At 44.4% G+C, this 15,585-nt stretch overlaps 2 protein-coding genes across 2 annotated transcripts; both read left to right on the plus strand.

Moving 5' to 3' along the window:
- Positions 1–2,338: 2,338 nt before the first annotated feature.
- On the plus strand, positions 2,339–6,828 carry LOC311350983 (cell adhesion molecule CEACAM2-like; the record flags this gene model as incomplete). The annotated part of the gene is made up of 5 exons (XM_084471072.1): positions 2,339–2,390; positions 2,627–2,935; positions 5,554–5,832; positions 6,193–6,456; positions 6,728–6,828. 5 exons carry the CDS (start codon positions 2,339–2,341, stop codon positions 6,826–6,828), a joined length of 1,005 nt encoding a protein of 334 aa, XP_084327198.1.
- A 1,636-nt stretch (positions 6,829–8,464) lies between these two features.
- Positions 8,465–14,548, plus strand: ceacam1 (CEA cell adhesion molecule 1; the record flags this gene model as incomplete). The annotated part of the gene is made up of 11 exons (XM_084471073.1): positions 8,465–8,519; positions 8,753–9,058; positions 9,387–9,671; positions 9,787–10,050; positions 10,165–10,437; positions 10,685–10,936; positions 11,294–11,563; positions 12,905–13,159; positions 13,302–13,586; positions 13,979–14,236; positions 14,460–14,548. The coding sequence occupies 11 exons, from the start codon at positions 8,465–8,467 to the stop codon at positions 14,546–14,548; spliced, it is 2,592 nt and encodes an 863-aa protein (XP_084327199.1).
- Between the last annotated feature and the right edge of the window lie 1,037 nt (positions 14,549–15,585).

The raw sequence follows: 15,585 nt of genomic DNA on the forward strand, positions 1-15,585 counted from the left end.
CACACACACACACACACACACACGCACACACACACACACACACACACACACACACACACACACACACACACACAAAACACACTCCACCTAACCCACCACCACGAGCATCTCACTGACAGTGTCAATGTTCTCCAACTCCACCGTCACCGAGGTGGAGTTAAATAGGTCCCGCATTTGTCAATGCCGCAAAGGTCCCAGGAGGGCGCCAAAGGTCCAACTAGCGACAGTCCAAACCTTCGCAGCATCACGGCGACCACGCCCACGGTCGCCGCAATATCACATAATATAGAATGAAATAATCGTATTGTAGTGTGGCATCATCATGAGTGGGTTTGTGAATCAGAGGTAACGTGCGATGGCAGATTTAACTAGGCGTATGGTAGGCCTAAACTCTGGTTGTAAGCTATCATTAATAATCGTTGTGAATGTTGTGACGGACCACTCAGTCTTCCTGTCCGCCGGGTTCTCCTGTTATCACATAGGCCTATCTCTGCTGGGAGACAGAAGCCTGCAGGCTTCCTGCTTCAGCCATCCCCCTCCACGCAGACAGTATGGCTTTTGGTTTGAGTTGCTTTCTGTTTGATTTTGTTGCTTTAAGGTTTCGGTAGTTCCGTTTGGGTTTTGTAAAGTCTTTTGCTTGGTTCAATATTGTGTTTACACAATACAACATCCCAACTGCACGCTTTCCCCTCATCCATCTGCGGCTACACTCACCACTGATTATACAGATACAAGATATATTATTATTATTATTATTATTATTATTATTATTATTATTATCTTATTTCACTATGCTTTTAGCATATCTCTTAGTGATCAGTCATCAGCTCTGCCCCCACGAGGCACTACCGCCGATCAGGGTGCTATCCTTACGAATGCCACAAGGTGGTGCTATGCTTGTATTGTATTTTCATGACACGATATTTAAAAAGTTTGGAGACTTTATGCTCCACACAATCAGTCGATATTGTTATACTTACCAAAATAAACTACGTGTTAGTTATGCTCCCTTCAAATTCCAGCTAGGAAAGATTCAAGGCAGCATAAAAAAACATGTTCTCTTTGACCTCCATTTTATGTTTATAACTTCTAAGAGTTTCAGAAAAGAAACAAGTGATGGTGACCATTTGACAACAGGTCACCCCCCATGGCCAAATCCCGTTTAATATCCAGTTCCTCTTAATGCTCAATGGGTGTCTTATTGCAAGATGTCTTGTATCAAGGTCACTCATTGAAAAAGACAACATGAAAGACCAGGCAATATACTGCCATATAAATGTTTCATCCTCAATAAGATGCTCAGGGTTTGACCATCCATTGAGCCTTTTCTATGTATATTGACTCAGTTATGTGTCAATATAAAGTGCCAGTACTAGTCATACTTCCTCAATAACATATTGTACACACTGAATAGACACAAATAAAAGTGTATCTATGATATGTCCACACAGGAGAGAGATTTATGTTTAATCTAATGGGTGCAGGTGCCTCAAATCATTTCCCCTTCAATATTTTCCATACTAAACCTCTGTCTACTCCTTGAGGGCATAGAGTCTCCTCTACATTAGCTCGACCCTTGAGGCGTTCTCAGACCTTACTCATACTCTGTCCACAAATCACTAACCCTGGTCATTAATCTCCTTCTCCCATATGTTCTCGCAATGTGTCAGGGCCCCGGAGTGTCCTGCTACTAGATAACCACCGGGACAATGCCACGGGTGTTTACGTGAGGGGGCCTGCCGAGTGTGTATGTTTAACGAGGTGGTGGTATTGACTGACAGGAAAAGGCTACACATTTCTCCATAGCTGAAACTGCAGATAGGAGTTGAACATGAGCTTTGTATACATGCCACACACGGCCAAGTGGACATGGCAGCTTTACACTGAGGGTGTGTGTCAAGGAGTTGTGAAATGATTGCTGCTGATTGCAATTCAGTTTTCCAATGGAAACTAATAAGGTTGTTTATACAAAGAACAAGTTTGGGTCAAAACAGCTACTTTTTCTAATTGTATAGGCTGTTATCATGTCTATAATACAGTGAAATATCGTGATACACTTCATTATAGACACATATAACAAGGGGCTTTGCCACACCTTAAATGCCAAGCATACCTTGTGTCACAATTTATCGACTTATTGACGGTCTGCAGTGCTTTACTAAGAAACCATATTTGTACAGAGTATTTAAGGAAGGCTTAGAAGACTGGACCTCAAATAAGGGTTGCGGAGATAACAACATTTCTGCCGTTTTACCAGAAGGAGTAGGGGGCTGGACATGGTCAACACAGGTATATTAGTGGGGGGCTCTCAGGGACTTTTCCAGACCGCCGATGCAAAATGGAGACTACAGGTGGAAGAACGTCCATTTTCCTGCTGCTTCTGATGCAAGGTAGGCACCTCTACAATTCAATCTGTGTTCTGCTTTGGAGCCTCAATCCCTGCTTGATAGAAAAATAACACGCAGACGTCAAACAGGAGGGTGTTTTATTTAGTTACTGCAGTACGACAAGCGGTAACGCTCTCTTATCAAGCCAGCTCTGTTGACCAGCATCCATCCACATCACAGTGTTATCTCCCCTTCACCTCTTCACCCCTTCACCCCTTCACCCCTTCACCCCCCCCAAGCGACCCTGGCCTCCGGGGCTGCGGAGGTCAAGCCCTCCGCCAACCCCGTCCTGGTGGGCCAGACGCTGGTGCTGGCGGTGTCCCCGGCCACGGCGGTCACCGGCGGGACCTGGACCTTGGGCAGCGTCGTCATCCTCAACTGGGTGGGCTCTCAGGCGGCCGTGCCCCCCAGCTACACCGGCAGGGCGTCAGTGGACACGGCCACCAACGCCCTGACGCTCCGCGCCGTCACGCTGGCCGACGCGGGCGTCTACACTGTGAAGAGCACCGACGCGGCGCTCAGCGCTAGCATCACCATCACTGCCCTGGGTGAGGCTGACACGTTTGTCTGTTTGGTGTTTTGGTCAAGGTGGAGTCTTATTGCCAGAAACAACAGAAGCACACAGAGGCAGACCGGGCACTGACCTTCTTAGGACACAGGTCACCGGCAGCTACATATTGAGGGCGTGATATTCCCCGAAAGATAAAAAGTGCTAGACAAAAATACTCATCTAAATGTTAAAATACTCATCTAAATGCTAGTGTTATGGCCGGCCGAGGTGAACCAGCCAGGAACATGGACGTTGTCCCCTCCCTACTCAGATTCCAACAAATTAAGCCATCCCAACAGGGTTTGAATGCAGAAGACAACTCAATTTATTTAACATTTAACTAAACGAAACTTGTGTCTGAGCAGGAACAGGCGACAAGGTGTGTTCCACTGTTGATCTGTAAACCTAGCTGCCACTATCAGAAGGGATCACACCCTCACGGTAAACACACACACTCATTAACTTATCATCCCATCAAACAAACGTAGCAGGCTAGCGTGCAAATAAGGATGAACGCAGGGAGGGACATTAACACAAACACATAACTTTCAACTATGACCGAAGGGTCATAACATCTCCCCCCTCAAAATCAAACACCCCCAAGATGTTTTGTGGGCAAAAGTCTTTCAGTTGTCCTTTAATGCTCTTCTCTCGGCTCTCACTAGAGACGAAGAGTTGATCTCGAAGGGACAAGTAGGCTACACAGGTTTTCCTATGGGCGAACGGGCCCCAAATGCCCCACGGGGAAGGGTCAGGGCGAAGCAGGGTTGGCCCCTCTGGCATTAGATATGTTACTGGCCCCTAGGCCTGAAAGATGTTTGCCGGCCTAGGGGAACCAGCCAGTTACATGGACGTTGTCCCCCCCCCCCCCCCCCACACAGATTCCCTAAAAAAAAAGCCATCTAAACAGGGTTTGAACGCAGAAGACAAGTCATTTATTTAGAATTTGACAAAACAAAACTTAAGAAGACAACGACTCACATGATCACTCAACACTTGTGTCTGCATTGAGCAGGAACTGGCACCGAGGAGTGGACCACTATTGATTCGTGAACCTAGTAAGTGACCTGGTAAGCCCATCAGTAGGGACCACACCCTCGCATTAAACACGAATGAACTAATCATACAATCAGCTCAAACAAATATAGACCAAATATCACCAGGCCAGCGTGCAAGTCAGGTCACTTTAAGTCAACTTTACTTAGAAGAACTAGAAAGCAATAAGTATATAAGTATATACAGGGTAATAATATGACTGCAAAAATGAACTAAATCCAATGATGTAAAAATTTCAATTGCGTGCAAATCCTTTTTATGTCACAAGTCAAAGTTATATTAAATTATATGAATGTAAGAAATCACAGACTGCTAAGACATCAGATGAAAACTCTGGGATACAAACAGTCAGTCAGTCTGCAGGTGGTACCGCTACCAGTACCAGTAGAGATGTGATGGAACAGAAGTTGATGTGCTGGGTGGTAGGAGTCCTTACTAATCCTGCAAGCTTTCATGAGCCAGTGTGTGTGGTAGGATGTCCTGTTGGGCTGGGCTCTCTGCCATTGATGGGTTCTGCAGTCCTGACAACACTGCGTAAGACCTTACAGTCCTTGGCTTTGATTCAGCCAGCTACTGTGCTCTCACCAATGCACCTGTAAAGGTTTATGAGAATAACTGGGTCCATACCAAACTGCTCTAGAGTCGTTTGCGAGCTGGTTCGATCACCTTACCTGTGTGGCCAGACCAGGTAGGGTCATCGTTGATGTGCAAACAGAGGAACCTCAAGTAGCTGCCCCTTTCTACCACAGCTCCATTGATGGGGTCCTGCTAATGGCTTTGGTTCAATTTATTCTGACTAAACATACATTTAATGTCATTCTCAGGGCGTGGTTTTTGTGTAAACGTGCCCTCATGTGAGACAGATAGGTTGATCAATAGATTGATCAATGGATAGATAGTCTTCACAATGACGTATTATGAATGGTGATGAAATCTATTCTGACTGTTCCTCCATTGTTGGTCTTTCTGAGTCATTCACAAACCCCCTCTTAACCCTTCCACTGCCTCTCTTTAGCTCTCCCACTCCTTCTCTATCTCCTTCTCTCTCCTCTGCCCTTATGAGTGTATGGTAAGGGGATTGCTCAAAGCAATCTCTGTACCTTATCAGTCCTACGGCACCCGATTCTGCTGTGTCAATATGACGCATACGTCCTAACACTATTAATTATTAATAGTAACTTTATTATTACATTAACCCTATAACGTTCACTTCCTTCCTCTCTCTCTCTCTTTCTCTGTCTGTCTCTCTCTCTCTGTCTCTCTCTCTCTCTCTGTCTCCCTCTCTGTCTCTCTCTCTCTTTCTCTGTCTCTCTCTCTCTCTCGCTCTGTCTGTCTGTCTGTGTCTCTCTCTCTCCCTCTCTCTCTCTCTGTTTCTGTGTGTGTGTGTGTCTCTCTCCCTCTCTCTCTCTCTCTGTCTCTGTGTGTATGTGTGTCTCTCTCCCTCTCTCTCTCTCTCTGTCTCTGTGTGTGTGTGTGTCTCTCTCTCTCTCTCTCTCTCTCTCTCTCTCTCTCTCTCTCTCTCTCTCTCTCTCTCTCTCTCTCTCTCCCTCTCCCCCACAGAGGCCATCTCCAACGTGGAACTGACGACCAATGACACTGCCTCCGTGGAGTTCCGGGACTCTGCAGTTTTCACCTGCTCGGCCAAGGGCTCCTCCCCATCCTTCCTCTGGATGAACGGCAGCTCAGTGGTCACCGCGGGCAACAGGGTTCAGATCGGCGCCGGAGACTCCACCCTGACCATCCTCAACGTAACCCGCTACGACCAGGGGCCGCTCACGTGCAACGTGTCCAACGCCGTCAGCAGTGAAATCAGCCAATCGCTGAACCTCACTATCTACTGTGAGCGCTTCGCTAACCTGACCCTCTCGTGCTTCAATTTGAAGTGCCAATAAAATAATATACAAGAATAACACAATCATTTACAGTATATAAGGTGGAGAGATAGATAGAAAGATCCATTGTGTGGATGAATGAAAAATTAAATAGTTGGATGGATTCATAAATAGGTGTGTGGATTGATGGGTGGATGGTTAGATACAAATATGGATGGATAGAAAGTTAGATAGATCATATATAGATCAATATATATATATATATATATAGATAGATAGATAGATAGATAGATAGATAGATTTCTAGAATGCATTCTCCCCAGTCCTACTTCCCTAATCCTCTACACTCTTCTCCTCCTTGCCTCAGACGGTCCGGACCACATGGAGCTCAGAGGCAACGGTCAGAACATCAGCGACTTCCTCTTGGGAAGCGACCTGAACATGTCCTGCTCAGCAGAGTCTCACCCCCGCGCCCAGCTCCAGTGGGCCTTCCAGGGAGAGCGCCTCAACACCACCGGTCCGGACCTGAAGCTCTACAGCGTCAGCGAGAAGGACAGCGGGCTGTACTCCTGTCTGGCCTACAACAGCCTCACCCAAATGTACAGCAACATCACCAAGTCCATCAACATAGGTAGGAATCTCTGGCCGTATTGGTCGGGGCGGAGAAACCGTCACACATCTTTGGAAACCATTACCAGCCAAAGCATTGTTCTTAAGTTCTGCAGTCTTTTCCCCGCCCAGGTCCCATTTAGAATGCATGTCTATTTACAGCAGTTGTCATGGTTTTCCTCAAATATCTATCCATCCATCCACCGTCCTCAGATCATTCATTCATCTATATAGCATCCAGCTATAAATTCATCCGACTTCAGTTGTGTTCTTTGCTTTTCTTCTCTCCTTAGGGTCAGGGTCAGAGCAGCGTGGAATGACTGTGTGGCTCCTTCCCTTCCTCTCCCTGTCTGCCTTCCTCTCAACGTTTTCAGGCAAGTCCTATGCAAACTAAACGGCATCTGTTATTACAGGTTATTTTCCTGTATCATGAATCAGCTCACTAATGTGCCAATGGAACATGATTGCTGTCTTGAAGCCAAACTTGAAGGCCTTTCATCGTGAGGAAGGTTTTAATAATAAGGGTCATGCTGTTGGCATGGTGGGCAACGCAGTGTGGTAAACACTGAATTGTGAAGCCGTAGTTAAACATTAACAGTGTGATAATGCGTAAACTGGAAAAATATGTTTGAGCCCTATTGTAGTTGATTAAACATACTAGACACACACTGCGCTATCAACAGCACGGCTTTTACGTGAATGCTAACTTTATTTTCATCTCTTTGTTTCACAGATAACCTTTAGATAATCCTTTACCCTGCTGTTATGTTACAAAACTGTTGGCACAATACAAAGCTACATGGTAAAAAATGTATACTCTGTTTAATCGTTGACTTTATTTGGCCTACACATAGAATTTTTATTTAATGTGGATTTTCAGATATTAAAATTGATTTCACTTGTATAAATGAAAAGATGTAGACAGGAATGTATTATTATATTATAAAAACATTAGTTATTATAATCAGTTTCATCCATTAGGCCATCCATTATTCTGGGTGTATTAAAAACAAGTCAAATAACTTGGGGATAAAACAATTTGTATTATTATTACTTAATTACTTTGGTTCCACAATGTGTATGTATTATTGTGTAAGTAAATTTAATAAAAAATCCTGAACCATCAAACAGTTGTATTTTCTGGATATGAAATATCCAGAATATAGAAATATGCATTGCTTTTTTTGTCGTGTGTGTGTGTGTGTGTGTGTGTGTGTGTGTGTGTGTGTGTGTGTGTGTGTGTGTGTGTGTGTGTGTGTGTGTGTGTGTGTGTGTGAGATTGAGAGAGAGAAATAGAAAGAAAAATAGTAGAGGAGAGAGAAAGGAGAGCAAAGAGAGGGAGAGTGAAAGACACACACCAGGGGGAGGACTTCTTTTCAATACCATTCTTTGGAAAAGTAAATAAACTCAGGGTTTTATAACTGGTCATTACATTTGTCATCGTCAGACAGTCCCATGAATATGAATGTAATCACTCATATCTATGAAACGGTTTTGCTAAAATATCTTCATCAAATATTTAGTTTTGAATAAGTAACTTTACTTATTTTATTAAATACCTGTCTAAACAGGTATTATTGACATTCATGTTAAGTTTCTATTTCCCAAAATTACAAGGCAAAGTTTTCAATGGGCCCCTTATTTACATTTTTTTGTATTGTTCTGAAACAAACACCAATGTGTGTGCACCACATGACATTTATGATAAAAAAAAAAGTATCCTGACGCACCTGTCCCTGTTAAATGACCAACGGTTTACAGTAAATGTGCATGGACACTCCCTGTTGCATCTACTAATAACATCAAGTCACTGCCGACCATGGCAAAACAAGGCACTGGCTTTATGTGGGTGTGAGCGGTAAGAGACCATGAGACCACAAGACTGTGATGTTGAGCAAATATTTGATGGGAAGGTTACTGCAGAGACACAATAGCTAACTATAGGGCCGAATCAAGTCAGACTGAGAGTCCTTTTGCTGGAAGAGAAGGAGATCTTATGTCAGAAGCGTTACGACTTTACCAGGACTAACATGGAGTATCCAATGGCACCGTTCCTGACTATAATACTGCTCACAATTGCAGCAGGTGAGGTTACACAGGATTTGAGATATGAATAGTGCAATTAGAGGAAATGTTTGATTGGCACTAATCTGTAATGGATGATGTATAAGACTGGATAAACGGTAAAAAAAAAAAAAGTCATGTTGGAATATTTTACAAATTGTTAACCGCTTTCAATCATTGTTTCTAATCTCTGGGATTTTGAGACAAAACAAAACAAGATACAACAGAATATGAATACTGTTCTCTTTCCCCAGAGCCAGTCTGTGGCGAGTCGATCATTGCTTCTCGGAACCCTTTACCTGTTGGTAGCGACGTGACATTGAGCCTATCCAACCAAACCACAATCATTGTTGGCACCTGGACTTTTGAATCAAATACCATTTTGGTCATGACCGAGGGGAGCGGAACTTTCATATTTCCAAATTGGCGAGACAAGATTACATTCAACCGGACCTCAGCAGAGCTGTCCATCAAGTCTCTACAAGTGTCCGACTCTGGAATATATACACTATTAGGAGGGATGCCGTCTTTTGTAACAGATATCAAATTGTCCGTCCAAGGTAGGTCACTTCATGTACATAATACAGGTATTTAATCTACACTATCCATGCGTATACATATAAACTCCCATGTACACATCGATATAATTATCAATATAATAAGGTGCAACTATAACCTTCTGACAACATTGAAGTTTATTCAGAGCAAATACCTGTAGTTGGGAAAATAATTCCCCAAAGGGAAAAAAGACAAAGGGCTTGCCTCCAGATACGGCAATCAAAGTCTGTCAAGTCAAAACACTATCCTTCTATCCCGCCCCTGCCAAATATGATGAAATAGTCAAATTAAATAATTCATTCCTCAATCTTTCCTTCTCTGTCTCCACAGAGCCCATTTCAAACGTTACCCTGAGCGTCAACGCAGCCCATTTGGTGGAGTTCAATGACTCGGCAGTCTTCACCTGCTCCGTCTCCAACGGCACCTCCCTGTCTTATGCCTGGACCAACAACGGCTCCGTGGTCCCGCAGGCTGCTGCGGGGGTGCTGTTTAGTGGCGGAGGCGCCGTTCTCACCATCGCCAACGTGACCCGATACGACCGGGGACCCTTCGTGTGCACGGTGTCCAATGGCGTGAGCCGTGAATCGAGTGCCCACATCATGTTGCATATCAGCTGTACGTGTCAATGTTGAGCAACACAAGTCAAACAAATCAGGCTCAAACAAAAGATGTCGTGTGTCGTTGATGCCAACTGTATCAAAGTAACACTTTGCTTTGTGTTCCTGGCCAGACGGTCCGAGTAACCCAAAGATGGTCTCCAGCCCGATGATGGCCGTTTACAAGACGGGCTCCAACATCACGTTGTCCTGCCACGCCGAGTCCATCCCCATGGCGACTGTCCATTGGTACTTTAATGACATGGACCTTGGCTTGTCTGGCCCAGAGATTCACCTCAAACACACCAAGGAAAACCAAACAGGATATTACAAGTGCGTTTTTTACAACGCTGTGACATGCAGGTACAACAGCGTCAAGACCATGGTCCGAATTTTGGGTAAGAGCTGAAGGCATTTTTAAACAATCCTGTATTTGGATGTTCGAATCAAGTACTTAGCGTCACCATCTGAACATACAAAGTGCATCTGAAGTTTTACATTTTCCTCCCCAGACCCTATTTACCATGTCGCCGTTAGCCGTGCGGGGGGGCCCGTGATCCTGGGCCAGTCGGTCACTCTGAGCTGTGACGTGAACGGGAGTGCAGCATCCATATCATGGTGGAAGAACGGCACCGCCATTATGATGGCGCATAACATGACATCACTGAGCAACCGAAGTCTGACCCTTGACCCAGTCACTAAATCAGATGCTGCGGACTATAAATGTCAGGCGTTCAATTTCGTGAGCAACATGACAAGTAGTCCGTACCGGCTCATTGTAAACTGTAAGTACAAATCGATCAGTCTTTCTACCTGTGTGTGTGTGTGTGTGTGTGTGTGTGTGTGTGTGTGTGTGTGTGTGTGTTGGTGCCGGATGGACGAATGTCCATCCGTCCTAGATGTTGTATACAGGTACATAACAATCCATAATGAGGCGTGAACGTATGCATGGGAGCAGTTGCACGGGAGGAATTCAATGAATGAAACCGTCTAGAGCACTTCCTGTCAAGCCCTTGGTCTTTGCCCTCTTAGATGGACCCGAGGCGGCGGTGGTATGGGGGCCGTCCGTAGCTCGGACAGGACAACAGGTGACCTTAAAATGCTCGTCCTCTTCCGAGCCCCCGAGCCAATACAGCTGGTACTTCAACGGCTCTCTGGTGGCCAACGCCTCCCAGTACGTCACCATGAATCTGACCACAGCCATGACTGGGAAGTACACCTGCATGGCCTTCAACAAAATCACCGGCCGCAACACAACGGCCTACACCATGCTTACCGTCTATGGTAACTATTCATGCACGCTGTTTTTACTCTAAGACTACTACTGGGATAATATTATCCTTTATTGATCCCAGATGGGAAATCTGGGAGTATTTAATTTCTCCACTATTTGGTCATTTCCCAGACACTGCAAAATTTCATTGATGAGCAGGTCGGGGTAAGGCGTCTTTCTCATGGACATCGGTGTTCAAACCTAAAACCTTTAGGCTGGGAGTCAAACATCCTAACCACTAGACACATGTTTTTTTGGTCATTGTATTATTCATTGACGTATGATGAATAGCAACTCGACCATGAGGTCTTCGTGGACATGGAAACACGCTTGACGTTGCTGTCTGTCTCGGTTTGCTTGTCTTGCAGATCCTGTAACACACGTCGAAATCAAGGACCACTCGACCTCCGCTATACAAGGGCTCTCGTTCACACTGACGTGTGACGCCACAGGGGTGGTGGAACATGTTCACTGGATGAAGGACGGAGCGGCTATACACACGGGCAACACCACCTCCATGTACAATAACACGCTCGCCTTCCATCCAGTCCAGCGACAGGATAACGGATACTACCGGTGTGCAGCAACCAACGCTGTGAGCAACATGACCAGCCCCGCGTACATGCTCCATGTCATTTGTGAGTGGCACACTAAGAAGAAAAGGAGTTTAGCGCTTAATATTTTACACAGCTCATTGCAAGCTGTGCTGAACTTGTTTAGTACCATAGCCCAATGACGCCACCTTGGAGGTAGGGCTGTATTGTAGTGAAATTATGGGTAAGATAAATGGCTTGTTGATGAAACACAGCTTCACTCGTGACTCGTGGTTAGGACTCCAGCGGGTCAATTGAGATAAAAGCATCTGCTCAAGACAAAATTACAAGTATGTCTTTGTGGTTACTCTCCGCACCCATCTGGGTAGGCAAGCACCCAAATGTGAGTAATTGCATAACTTGGTCGGCACACAAGTTTCGGCACACCCGGGGTCCTTGCATAATAGTTTGGACTGCTGACTGTGACAATACAGATTACATGGTGTATCATGTTGGGAAAAATCTGTCTGTCTAGCTACTTGACCAGAGAAAATGAGACGGAGAGGTGATAAATGCTATCAGCACGAGGGCCTCGGATTTATTGAGTAAAATGGTGAAAGTGATACAGGTACATAAAGCGTGAGAGATCGAATATTTCTAAGTCCCTATCAGCGCTGAGGTCGTCTGGAGCTTTGCCTCCTTGGAAGTTCCGCTTCAGAAGAGTGGGGGATGATCTGTGTGGTATAGTCTTATGCTGTGTTTCTCCTCCTAACGAGGTGTGTGTGCTTAAGGTGGGTGTTTGTGTGTGTCTCTGAGCGCACATCTTGACCTTGAGTCTCTGGTCACTGATACAATTTATGAGTGCTCAGTGTTCCTTCAGACCAGGTGCGAGGGGTTCCCAAGGAATATCTTGGGAGTTATGGGTGCTATGTTATCAGTAGACTGGCTCCAGGGTCTGCGAGTGTGTGGTGCATTGTTCTGAGTTTAATGACTGGCCTCCTGATTCGGGCCTCGATCTGGAGGATGGCCAGTCATTCCTGTGTTGGTTTAAACAAGGATTAACTACGTGATGTATAGGTTTTATGTGGTGTGTCTTTTTGATGTACAGGTTAACCATGTCTGGTAATATGTTTCTTGATCCCCCCTTCATGTGTTGCCTTGTATGGTGTGTTTCTATAATGTGTCGTGGTCATCGGGTTGTATGTGCTCACTCGTGTCCTCCTGCCTGTGCTTCGGGCCTTGATGTGGAGGATGGCCGGTTACTGATGTGTTGGGGCAGATAAGGGTTAACGGTGTGATGTATATGCCTTGTATGGTGTGTTTCTATAGTGTGTCGTGCTCATCGGGTTATTTTGCCCATCAATCAACAAACCAATTGTGTTTTGATCGTATGTTTGTAGCTCCCAACTGTCATGTCACCTTGCCCATGATGTTCTGCCTTTCCAGTTGGACCGTATACTCCCATCATTACGGGCCCTGGTGTAGCTGAGACAGGAGAAAAGGTGGTCTTCAACTGCATGGCCTCCTCCTACCCTCCAAGCTACTACCACTGGTACTACAGAGGAGACCTTGTGGGCAATGATTCCATGCTTGAAACTGGTCCTCTAAGTCTAAACATGAGTGGAGCAGCATACACCTGCATGGCCATGAACAAAGTCACCGGGAAAAACAGCACAAGTTTCAAGACGCTTAGGGTCATCGGTAAGAGAGCCCCCAGTGACGCTCGGTGTCATGTTTGTCCCGTACCTAGTCGCCGTTGTTCGATGCGACGATGTACAACGACGTTCACACCATTGTACAATGACCACACTCTAAAGCGTGGATTTCGCTTTGTTCCCCTCAGAGAGAATTGAGCACGTGGCGATCGAGGAGGACTCGCTTCCCGTTCAGTCACACAACTTCACCCTGAGCTGCTCGGTGGACGGGCTCTATGATTCCATATCTTGGACCAAGGATGGAGTTCCACTCGACGACGCCAACTCATCCGACAGCAAATCGCACATGTACATGATGAACAACTCCCTGCATTTCAGTCCCGTGACGACCCTCGACGACGGTTACTACCGGTGTGTCGCTGAAAACGCTGTTCGCAACTATACCAGCCTTAAACACCAGCTGCTGGTGAACTGTGAGTACATCCGCCACAGTGATGTGTCCATGGTTTGTATTATATCTGTTAGCAAAGATTCTCTGGTTCGACATTTACATTTGGACATTATTATTTGTTCGATATTATTATTATCATTATTTGATGATTTGTCGGTGGATTACTTTTTTTTTTTTTTAATACACTGCATACAAAGCGCTGAACTGCTGGCGAGTAGCCCTATATTATGTAATGCTGAAACAATTGGATCCTATCAAACCACAACAAACTGAGCCTTCAAAACAACAAAAGGATGGAGGGTTACAGGTTCCAATAAGACCAAGATTATGAAGTTAAAGTGTCCAAAATGTTTGCACAGGTTTTTTTTTTTAATGTTTTCCTCAGAACAATGTGCCTGAATGTTGTTTCCGCAGACGGACCGTGGAGCGTGAGCATCAGCGGCCCGGATGTAATCAACATAGGCGCTATGAAGGTTGGGGTTTTGACATGCTCTGCGGACTCCAGACCTGCTAGCCAATACCAGTGGTTCATTGACTCTCTTCCAACGGTCGAAGGGGAAGGCCCAGTACTTACTGTTTTGGTCCGGACACCAAAAGTTATAAACTACAAGTGCAAAGCTTATAACAATGTGACCGAGATCTCCATGTTCCAGAATAAAACAGTTACCTTCAGTGAGTAGCAGGCTGGGATTTCTATGCGTTCTTTGTAGTTACAATTCTCATGTTGACATGGCTTAAAACAACGTTTTTACCTTTTTTTTGTCTACCCAATAATAATCAATAATGTTTGTAATTACAAGAGACCTCATTAGAGGGTCTCAGTGTACAGTAGCTAAAGCTACGATATTAGAGACCTGAACATAAAACAACACCTTCGCTTTCTCTCCCATCTTAGGTGACGCTGCTGGCCTTTCATCGGCCTCTCCTGGTGTGCTGCTGTTTGTGATCCTGGCAGCGCTGTCTGTCCCCATGCTTGGCAACTGAGAGGCCTTCACTGTTAGCTGGTATACCAGTCCTCTTGCTCTCTCTACTGTCATCCCACATGTACAAAGGAATGGCTTGGCTTGGAAAACAGCAATTTCTCTCTTTCTTTCCCCTCTATTTCCTGTTCCTGAGAGAGCAGCTGTTAGTTACCAAAAAACAAGTCAGTTATTGCAGTTTAGAATTCAAATGATGCGTGCGTCATTTCTCAGGGACTGTAATCTTTGCCAATAATTTATGGTGATCATGAGCTCTATTTTTTTCAATATATAGTCCTTTTTGTTGGTCAATTTTTTTTTTGTTGGTCAATTTTTGGGTTATAAGATATATAATTATTTAAATAGAGATACATATGTTTGATTATCTTTCAATAATTTGATTAAGGGCAAAACATGTATTCTGCCATATATTAACATTGTATTTGTAACTTATTAAGTAATAATCGGAAATATATTACGGGTATTGTGCAATCTATGTATTGAGTGTTTACTATTGATTTATTAATCCAATTAAACAAACTAAATTCTTTGTGGCGTCGTAACTTTGATCTCCCTTTGTTGTTGAGATTTTCCAATCTCCAATATTTTTTTGTAAATGACTGCTAGTGAAGCATTACTCTTTATTTATGGTTTTCAATTTGAGTTCACCAGCTGCTTATTAAGTAATAATCGGAAATATATTACGGGTATTGTGCAATCTATGTATTGAGTGTTTATTATTGATTTATTAATCCAATTAAACAAACAAATTCTTTGTGGCGTCGTAACTTTGATCTCCTTTTGTTGTTGAGATTTTCCAATCTCCAATGTTTTTTTTTGTAAATGACTGCTAGTGAAGCATTACTCTTTATTTATGGTTTTCAATTTGAGTTACGGTTATTGGAATTAGGGTTACTAAGATCATATATTAACTTAACACTACTTTTTGTAAGTATTTGTAGAATACTTATATTTGAATAATTTCTAGCAGGCATGGGAGTGGGGCACCCACATGATACTGACCTACCAGCATTGCTGTGGAACCACAACACAGGCCTTCAG

Source organism: Micromesistius poutassou, assembly GCF_964030765.1.
Source record: "Micromesistius poutassou genome assembly, chromosome: 8".
NCBI lineage: Eukaryota > Metazoa > Chordata > Actinopteri > Gadiformes > Gadidae > Micromesistius > Micromesistius poutassou.